Source organism: Phyllopteryx taeniolatus, chromosome 15 (assembly GCF_024500385.1).
Source record: "Phyllopteryx taeniolatus isolate TA_2022b chromosome 15, UOR_Ptae_1.2, whole genome shotgun sequence".
In the NCBI taxonomy this organism is placed as follows: Eukaryota; Metazoa; Chordata; class Actinopteri; order Syngnathiformes; family Syngnathidae; genus Phyllopteryx; species Phyllopteryx taeniolatus.
This window is the reverse complement of record NC_084516.1, coordinates 16,861,267-16,872,000: the sequence shown is the minus strand read 5'-3', so window position 1 is coordinate 16,872,000 and position 10,734 is coordinate 16,861,267. Positions and strand designations below refer to the sequence as shown.

Here is a 10,734-nt window from a genome sequence, read left to right as displayed (position 1 = left end):
GGAGTACCCGGAGAAAACCCACGCAGGCACGGGGAGAACATGCAAACTCCACACAGGCGGGGCCGGGGATAGAACCTGGGTCCTCAGAACTGTGAGGCTGACGCTCTAACCAGTCGGCCACCGTGCCGCCTGGAACATATCCCCACCTATTAATTAAAAATATCAGTGACGTCACCAACTAATTGACTTTGACTCGACTTTGATCACACATATACATAATGCAATCGACACCATCAATCTTAAATCCGAGGTACTATTTGAGGAAAAATGCTGCATATACTGTACTGTATTAATGTTACAAGAAAGTGATGTTAGTTGATGTTTCAGCCAGAATGAACATTTCCAACAATTAGCCTTCTCGACAGGGCACTAATCTGACAATATGTTAATGCTAAAGTGAGGAACCCAAAGTGAATGTTAAAGCTCCCCAATTTGCATGCAGCCAAGTTACAAAAAAATAAAAAATAATAAAAACGATCAAATTAGACTAATGAGTTGGCAAATTTAGCACAGTTTTTTTAGGATGCATGCTTATATGTCTGGCATCACTCCAAATGCCTCCCAATTTTGGCTATGATTAAAACATCAGTATCCCAACAATATTTAGCCTCCGCACTCTTAGTACAGTTGATTAACCACATTGTCTATTGGGGGAGATCCAGAATCAAATAGCCTTGGTGTGTGAATACTCATGGTCAGCTTTGGATAATAAGATATAATTATGAGTAGAATCAGCCAGACTGAGGGTTTGAGACATAGGGCTTGACCTCCTAAAAATATGCTTTAAACAACTAATGAGCGAATACACAATTCACAAGGCTATGTTTCAATCCGTTTATCATCCGTTCTTTCTAATTTCATCGGGAATAGTAAAGCAAAAAACAAAAAAGTGACTAATTTTATGTTTTTCTAACAAAACACACACACACACATATATATATATATATATATATATATATATATATATATATATATATATATATATATATATATATATATATATATATATATATATATATATACATATATATATATATACATATATACATATATTCACTGATGGTGGTGTAGTGGTGCACTCGCCTGACTTTGATGCGGGCAGCGTGGGATCAGTTCCCACTCAGTGACGGTGTGAATGTGAGTGCGAATGGTTGTCCGTGTCTATATGTGCCCTGTGACTGACTGGTGACCAGTTCAGGGTGTAGTCTGCCTTTCGCCCGAAGTCAGCTGGGTTAGCCTCCAGCGCCCCGCGACCTTAACTAGGATAAGCGGTGTTGAAAATGGATGGATGGATATGTATATATATATATATATACACAGTGGGTACGGAAAGTATTCAGACCCCTTAAAATTTTCACTCTTTGTTATATTGCAGCCATTTGCTAGAATAATTTAAGATATTTTTTTTCCTCATCAATGTAAATACAGCACCCCATATTGACAGAAAAAAACAGAATTGTTGAAATTTTTGCAGATTTATTAAAAAAAAGAAAAACTGAAATATCACACAGCCATAAGTATTCAGACCCTTTGCTGTGACACTCATATATTTAACTTGGGTGCCTGTCCACTTCTGATCATCCTTGACATGGTTCTACACCTTCATTGGAGTCCAGGTGTGTTGGATTATACTGATTGGACTTGATTAGGAATGCCACACACCTGTCTATAGAAGACATTACAGGTCACAGTGCATGTCAGAGCAAATGAGAATCATGTGGTCAAAGGAACTGCCTGAAGAGCTCAGATACAGAATTGTGGCAAGGTACAGATCTGGCCAAGGTTACAAAGAAAAAATCTGCTGCACTTAAGGTTCCCAAGAGCACAGTGGCCTCCATAATCCTTAAATGGAAGACCTTTGGGATGACCAGAACCCTTCCTAGAGCTGGCTGTCCAGCCAAACTGAGCAATCGGGGGAAAAGAGCCTTGGTGAGAGAGGTAAAGAAGATTACTGTGGCTGAGCTCCAGAGATGCAGTCAGGAGATGGGAGAACGTTCTAGAAAGTCATCCATCACTCCAGCCCTCCACCAGTCAGGCCTTTATGGCAGAGTGGCCCGATGTAAGCCTCTCCTCAGTGCAAGACGCATGAAAGCCCGCATGGAGTTGGCTAAAAAACACCTGAAGGACTCCAAGATGGTGAGAAATAAGATTCTCTGGTCTGATAAGACCAAGATAGAAGTTTTTGGCCTTAATTCTAAGTGGCATGTGTTTTAGAAAACCAGGCACTGCTCATCACCTGTCCAATACAGTCCCAACAGTAAAGCCTGGTGTTGGCAGCATCATGCTGTGGGGGTTTCTTTCAGCTGCAGGGACAGGGAGACTGGTTCCGCGTCCCCTCTACATCCACACTGGATCCCATCTGCCGGTGAGACTTGTCTGCATTCCACCATGGTGGACAGCGACGCTGGCACCAGCACCCGGGCTTCCTGCTCACCCATCTTACTGTTATTGTCATTTGATTTGTGTAAAGCGTCTTTGACTCTCTTGAGAAGCGCTATATAAGTTTAATGTATTATTATTATTATTATTATTATTATTATTATTATTATTAACCAAAAAGCTTTAATCATCACATTAGAGACACCGAGGGCATGATATGTATGTGTACATATATACATTTATTATCAATTTTTATTTATTTTAAATATGTGTGCTTGTTTTCATGTGCTTGACTGACTCACCACTAGTTGTTAGCTTGGAGAAAAGGATGCTAGTGAAAGCTATCCCCGTGAGGCCAAACGGTTAAAATCACTCATGAGTATGTTCACTGCAAAAAATGTTGTTCCTTGCATAAGTGAATCACTCATTGTACTAGTTTGCAGTACTTCCGCATGAGTCACTCATGGCAGGACAATTCACTCCATACGTACTAGTACGTCTGTCTTTGGCGGATCACGAACGAAGAAGTTCAACGAACGAATCACTCGTGGTAGACAGCACATTCAGTTCACTTTCAGTACATCAGTACATTCAATTCACTACAGTCCTTCCCCTACCTGTGCGGCGCTGCCTGACGCTGCTCATTGGTCATTCACCAAAGATTCAGAAGTGAGGGACAGAACGCTGCAGCAGTTCAGGTTCCGCCTCCTGCTGACTCACTCATGGTGGCGGCCAAGCTCAAAGAACAAATCATTTCATAAACTGTTTCAGTTCAGTACGTTCACTAAAAAGATTTGCTCCTTTGAACGAAACGTTCGTGAACGAAACAACACTAGTAAGCATAAAATAAAGTCAGTCTAGGATTAGACGGTTTTGGCATGAGTTTGTGGCCGACAGGAAGTTGTAAATTTGTGATGTTCTTGTGTTGCTGTGAGTTCAATAAAATGACTGAAAGTGCATTGGCGACTCATTTCCTTTTTGACCACTTCTAAGTGCATTACAATACTATTGATATATACAGTAGCTGCCTGTTAATTTCAGCAAAGAGTAACACGCACCCTGAATGCATTACGTCACGTTATAGTTGCGCACAGTGTATTTGTATATTATGGCCAGTGTACTACCATTGTATCTGCAAGTGGCCACATTTTGAGTACTGTAGGTGAAGAAAAAATAAATATATAAATATATCTTTATTTTGCCAAGTATGTCCAAAAACACACAAGGAGTTTGTCTCCGGTAGTTGGAGCCGTTCTAGTACGACAACAGACAGTCAATTGACAGAGAACAGTTTTGAGACATAAAGACATTGAGAAAAACAGTCACTGAGCAATAAAAGGTTGCTAGTAATCTGGTAATGCTGGTACAATTATTATTATTATTTTTTGATTATTTTGCAAAAAGATGCAGAGTCCTCTAGCAATTAGAGTAGTTTGAAAGACTAATATAGCAATAGTCCGTTGGAATGACCATTGTGCAAAGAGCGCCGAGAGTTCAAAGACTGTATGCAGTTTAAAGTGACTAGTAGTGCGATAATCTGGGACAATTTTGATTGTGCAAATGTTGCAGATACTCCTTAGTCAGTGTGCAAGGAGGGTCGTGGTAGGGGCGAGTGTGGCTAGACAGCATCGGATGGTGGTGTGTAAAATCACTCTGGTGTTGGGGGGGATTAAGAACACAAAGGCAAAGCAGAGAACCATGTGGTGGAAGTTGAGAAAGGAAGACTGTTGTGCGGCTTTTCGGGAAGAGATGAGAATGGCTCTCGGTGGATAGGAGGATCTTCCAGAAGACTGGACCACTACAGCCAAGGTGATCAGAGAAACAGGCAGGAGAGTACTTGGTATATCTTCTGGTAGGAGAGGGGATAATGAGACTTGGTGGTGGAACCTGTAGGAATTAGGCAAATATTCTAGCTAAAGAAATAATTATACAATATTCTAGTTAAGGCGGCACGGTGGACGACTGGTTAGAGCGTCTGCCTCACAGTTCTGAGGACCGGGTTTGAATCCCCGGCCCCGCCTGTGTGGAGTTTGCATGTTCTCCGGGCACTCCGGTTTCCTCCCACATCCCAAAAACATGCATGGTAGGTTAATTGACAACTCTAAATTCCCCGTAGGTGTGAATGTGAGTGCGAATGGTTGTTTGTTTATGTGTGCCCTGCGATTGGCTGGCAACCAGTTCAGGCTCCAGCACGCCCGCGACCCTAGTGAGGAGAAGCGGCTCAGAAAATGGATGGATGGATATTCTAGTTAATCAAATAACCATAACAGCTAACATTGCAAAATAATAGCTAAAATTGTGTGGAAGAAGGGGAAGTACTCTCATATCATTTTGACCATAAACATAGACTTTTTGGCAATATGCTGGCAAGTGTATTTTTATCTTGTTTGTCACAGAAGGGTGGAAGTGCAGGATGTTTCGAGATGTTGCAAAAAGTGGCCCGGGTGGTAGCTGACGGACCGAAAAACAAGTCAGGTTTTTGGGACACCAGCGAAAGAACCTGCGTCACCCGCTCTTGGAACCAGGAACCAGATGGGGCGTTGACACACCAGCAACATCTAGAAGTGTCTAAGCATGAACTATAAATATGAGGGCTATGAGGGAGAGGTTCTCTTTTTCCCCTGTCTACTAGTGATGGGACTTTCAGACAGGGAAAAACGGCCCTGGAATTCCGTGTGTCTGTGTGTGTGTGACATTGTAATCATACTGATCTCTCGGTCATAAATACGGATCAAATTGGAACGAGTGTGAGTTCATTCTGTGGTTATTTTTCATTGGAAAAGCAACGAACACGCAGCGGAAGTTGTGGCGAGAATTGTTCAATAAGGGTAAGGATTTTTCAACAAACCTCTCTGCAGACGCTGCACCGATCCGCCTGTTGATCTCCCATTCCATTCTTCCTTCACTCGTGAACAAGACCCCAAGACACTTGAACTCCTCCACTTGGGGCAGGATCTTATCCCCGACATGGAGAGGGCATGCCACCCTTTTCCGACTGAGGACCATGGTCTCAGATTTGGAGGTGCTGATTCTCATCCTTGCCGCTTCACACTCAGCTGCGAACCGCTCCAGTGAGAGTTGGAGATCACGGCTTGATGAAGCCAATAGAACCACATCGTCTGCAAAAAGCAAAGATGCAATACTGAGGACATCAAAATGGACCCCATCTACACCTCGGCTGCGCCTTGAAATTCTGTACATAAAAGGGGGACACGGTCGAACGCCTTCTCCAAGTCCACAAAACACATGTAGACTGGTTGGGCGAACTCCAAGGTCCCTGTCTGCGATCGCCAAGGTCCCTGCCTTCAGCCAAAGCCCAGCTCGCACTGCTGGGCTATGGCCCCTCCCACAGGTGGTGAGCCCGTGGGAAGGGGGACCCATGTTACCCTTCTGGACTGTGCCCGCCCGGGCCTCATGGGTACAGGCCTGGCCACCAGGCGCTCACCTTCAAGCCCCACCTCCAGGCGTGGCTCCAGAGGGCGGCCCAGGTGACCCGGGTCTGGGCAAGGGAAAACTGAGTCCATAGTTTGTCGTCATCATAAGGGGGGCTGTGGTATCAGTCCTCTTGAGAGGGGTTGGAGTCTCTTCCACTCTGGAGTTTTTACTTGAGCCTCTGGATTATCAGGTGTACTCTCGGAAATTCCGGAAAAGATGAGGTTATCCCACATGCTTCTTGACTGTAAGTCCAGCATTGCTTCTTTGATTTTTTTTGTTTTGTTTCTTGAGAACTTCTTCCTCCGTTGGCATCGCGTTCATGGCTGACTGAAATTCGGCATTGTCTTCTTTTAGCTCTCTTTGTTGTTGGTGCGTGAACTCCAAGCTAGTTTTGAGTTCCTTAAACTCCTGGTGTAATAGCTCGACAAGTGATAGCTTCTTGTCAATGGAGGAGAGGACTTGAATATGGGCGTCGGGTGGGCTGAGTAGCAGATCTTCAGTGCTAGTAGACGATTTAGCTTTCCGTCTTTTCAGCGGGTTGGTGCGGTCGTCATGGTGGGATCCGTTATCTTGGATGACGAAGCGATTGAAAGATCCGTCCATGAAATCTTTGAGTGGCTCCACGATGGTATCTTGGTGACAGCAGGGATAGGAAAAACGCAATCAATAATAATCAGCCCAACAATAAGAGGAAAAAATGTGGATGAGGAGGAAATTAAGTCTCGGGGTTGCTCATCTGATTTTGCAGCGTAGCTGCTAGAATTTCTTCTGGGAAATCTCGCTGTCTCTCGCGGTGTCAGAGCATCTCGTCTCCACTTCTTGTACATGAGCTATTAAAAAGTAAATTTCCCTAAATATGTCCCCTTTAAGGTTCAAATTATTACATCATTTTGGTTGAAGGGATTTCAATGACTTTTCCAGTGCTTGTCTTTCCAAGCCAAAAATTAAAGCGCATAATGAATGCCAACGGAGTTCCTTTGCAAGTATTAACCCGCTGTACATCCAACTTTTATAATGCCATTTGTTGTAGCATTAATAGCAGTAAATACTAAAGAGTCCTTTTTTTACATACAGGATTGTTGCGAGAGGTTCAGCTGTGTCGTTAATCACCAATGACGCATTTTATGAAGCAATCTCACTTTATTCATAAAGGATAACAACGTGGCTCCATTAAGGTGTCACACTATTTATCTTTCTTATAACCTGCCCGTGGCACTACAAAAGTGCCTTGACGCACCCCGCGCTCCTTTCCATTCTGTTTGTCCCTTTGCCCTCCTTCACATATAAAATAATTGGAAATACATGGAGGTAAGAACAAGGTGGGCAGTTTACCGGCGATAACAAGAAGGCAGTAAAAGGGGAAGCGTCTTCAGTTGTTAAAGTGTGCGGGCAAGCAGGCCACGTGCGCCACTTGAATTAAAAAGGGGGTCGTAACGCAGTTATCTTTAATAGTCTGAGGTAAAATGATTAGCCAATGTAGAAAATTTAAAGCTACACAAGTCACAGCGATTGTGTTTTTGAAGTGGAGGTGCACTGAATGTAAAAATTCATATTCTGGCCAGAACTATTCGTGGGGTACTATCTATGATTTAAAAACATGGAACGAACCCTCTCGCCTCAGTGATGCTCTCAAGACGAGTGAGATGATAAAAAATGCATTATGTGATTTATTACACGCTAGCTAAGGAAGCCATGTTTTATGAATGTCCAGCTCAGGAGGATTTGATGAACTGCCGGTTTGATCTTTTGCACAGACTGCATCTGGTTCATCAGAACATGGATGCTGAGCCCTGAAGGCACCACTGCAATCTGGTCATTATTGGGAGAGCAACTTGTTGTAGACATACAATATAATAAAAATAGGGGGAGACAAACTAAAAATACTATACATTTATTCCCCGAATTTGTAAATTCAATTCACAGTTTGAAAAGTTTATTGAAATATGATTCAGAGGTTAGTGAAAGTGTTTTTTTTTTCAGTTTTGTAAATTTCTAACAGAGTTTATAAAATTCTTTCAAATGTTATTGTTTTAATTGCTGTCAATTTATTTCATAATTTTCAAAAGTATTTGATATTTTCTGATTCTTTTTACTGCAGGTATTTTTCATCAAAACTGTTTCACATTTTAACTGAATAGTTTCCTTTTTGGGTACTGTGGTTTCGACCCCACATTCCAAAAACATGCATGTTAGGTTAATGGAATTGTCGCTTCGGATGTGAGTGTGAATGCTTTTTTTGTCTTTATGTGCCTTGCGATTGGCTGGCATCCAGTCCAGGGTCCACCCCTCCTCTCGCCCGAAATCAGCTGGGGTGGGCTCCAGCACACCCGTGACCTTAATGAGGATAAGTGGTATAGAACGATGATGGAGGGATGGATGGATAAATAGATTGTTTGCAAAAAAAAATTCAATTTTTTTTTTTTCCATTTTTAAATTTGTTTTATAGTTTGTGAAGTGTTGTACATTTGTTTCAGAGTTTGTACAACAATTTAAATTTGTGTGTTTTGTTGTCAATGCAATACTGTAAAGTCCTTTCATGGATTGTCAACATATTTCAGATTTTATGTAATTTAGCTAATGTGTTTTATCCAATTCTAAAAGCGACACACATGATTTGCAGCTAATAACCCTTTTGACAAGACACCTAACAGTCCAAACCTAAATTTACACTTGATATATAATATACGCGAAAGAACACTGTTCTTTCCATCTTTTTAACAAGCGCTGTTGAAAAAGCTATAAATCTTCAAACATCTTCACCTTTCGTTGTCTGCACTTAATATAAATGAAATGAACGTTGTGAAAATCATTGACGCTATATCATGCATGCATTTTAAAGAAATATGGTGAGGTTAAATTGTGGTGGGTGACCCTTTCCTCGCTCACATTATTCAAACAATATCCACATGCTACTATATTTAATGTTCTCATCAACAGATCGCTGACATTGCTCCTGACCTTTAGTACAATATATTTTACTTTAGCTTTCATTACCGCTGCATATTCCTGGTGCCATTTGCTGCCCACCTTGCCTATTTATCCTGCCTTTAATCTTGCATCCCCCACCCACGACTGGCCTTATTCTCTGTGCCATGACCTCTTTTATTTTGCCATATGGGTGCCTGTTCATCAGCTGTGATTCAAGCCTCTTTTCATCTGGGTCATTCATTTTTTTCACTCTACTGTTTTATTGTAGTACTCTGCCTCTCCTTACTTTAGTTACTTGTTTTCTGGATACGGATAAGACATCAGATAATCAGACCATTGCTGACTTTCATTGCGGACCGTGGTTCAAATGCATGCATGGCTTTTCTCCGGGTACTCCGGTTTCCTCCCACATTCCAAAAACATGCATGGTAGGTTAATTGAAGACTCTAAATTGTCCGGAGGAATGAATGTGAGTGCAAATGGTTGTTTGCTTCTATGTGCCCTGCGATTGGCTGGCAGCCACTTCAGGGTGTGCCCCGCCTCCTGCCCGCAGTTAGCCGGGATGGTCTCCAGCATTCCTGCGACCCTAGTGAGGATAAGCGGTGTAGAAAATGGATGGATGGATGACCATTAATAACCACTGCATATGACATAAACTGTAATAATCATATTTTCAAATCAATAATGTAAGCCTTCACCTTACCATGGTGGAGTTTTCAGGGGCTTGATGTAGGGTCAGTTTCAGGTCACTAATTGTCCATAAAAAAAAAAAAAACATTTTCAAGAAGAATCACCTTTTATTGTCATGAACATGCATGCACCTGAAATTTGTTCTCTGCATTTAACCCATCACAGTGAACACATACACATGTTAGTGGAACACACTGGAGAAGGGGGCAGCTGTAGCGCCCGGGGTGCATTTCGGGGTATCAGTATCTTGCTCAAGGACACCACAGGCATGAGTCTGGGGGATGTTGGCGGATGGTCCAGTCAGGCTCTTGAAGCTAGGTCCCCCACGGTTGCAGGCGATAATCTTCACCATTGGGCCACGGCTGCCCCGTTCAAGCATAAAGGTGTTCATAGATGTATCATTGGAACCTAGGCCACAGTTCAAGCATTGACTCGCGGTCGTGTCATCGGAATTGGGACCGCATGTCTTGGACACTCAAATGAATCGTGGGGCGTAGCTGTCAACCGTCTGGTGGTGTGTTGGCTCTGGTAGTGAGGGACTATGCCGGTCCGCCCTGGCAGGCCTAAACGTATTGTCTCTAAAATCTGAGGCCAAATTGCTCAGTCAGAAAAGGGAGGACTGCCCTGTCTGGGTCAGGAATAAGATCCTGCCCCAAGTGGTGACGTTCAAGTATCTTGAGGTCTTGTTCACGAGAGAGGGAAGAATGGAGCGGGAGATCGACAGGCGGATCGGTGCACCGTCTGCAGTGATGCGGACTCCGGATCAGTCTGTCGTGGTGAAGAAGGAGCTAAACCGAAAGATGAAGCTCTTGATTTACAGGTCAATCTATGTTCCTACCCTCACCTACGGTCACGAGCTGCGTGTCATGAGCGAAAGAACAAGATTGCGGATACAAGCCGCAGAAATGAGTTCCCTCCCCAGGGTGTCCAGGCTCTCCCTTAGAGATAGGTGGAGAAGTTGAGTCACTTGGAGGGGGTTCATCGTAGCGCCGCTGCGCTTCTGCATCGAGAGGAGCCAAATGAGGTCGCTTGGGCATCAGTTTAGAATGAATGGCTCGCTGGCGAGGTCCCACCCGGAGGAGGCCCTGCAAAAGTCCCCACGACAAACTGGAGCGAGCCTGGGAATGTCTCGGTATCTCACAAATGAGCTGGATGAAGTGGCTAGGGAGGGGAAAGTCTGGGCTTTTTTGGTTAGGTTGCTGCCCCATGACCTGACCCCAGCTGGATGAGAGAAAGAAAATGGATGGATGTAATAATGTAATTTGTTTACAGTACATGTAGTAGATTCTCACAGTTGGAGTC

At 43.3% G+C, this 10,734-nt stretch overlaps 1 protein-coding gene across 1 annotated transcript; it reads left to right on the top strand.

Moving 5' to 3' along the window:
• The first annotated feature begins 1,198 nt into the window (after positions 1–1,198).
• Positions 1,199–4,964, top strand: LOC133465123 (uncharacterized). Its single transcript, XM_061747569.1, has 3 exons — positions 1,199–2,136; positions 2,215–2,391; positions 4,776–4,964. The coding sequence occupies exons 1-3, from the start codon at positions 1,864–1,866 to the stop codon at positions 4,962–4,964; spliced, it is 639 nt and encodes a 212-aa protein (XP_061603553.1). The 5' UTR covers positions 1,199–1,863.
• Positions 4,965–10,734: the final 5,770 nt, after the last annotated feature.

Coding starts and splice junctions, on each gene's coding strand:
- LOC133465123 (XM_061747569.1), top strand. CDS start 1,864: ATGACCAGAACCCTTCCTAGAGCTGGCTGTCCAGCCAAACTGAGCAAT. Junction 2,137..2,214: donor ACCTGAAGGACTCCAAGATG/GTGAGAAATAAG, acceptor CATGTGTTTTAG/AAAACCAGGCACTGCTCATC. Junction 2,392..4,775: donor CTTGTCTGCATTCCACCATG/GTGGACAGCGAC, acceptor TGTTTGTCACAG/AAGGGTGGAAGTGCAGGATG.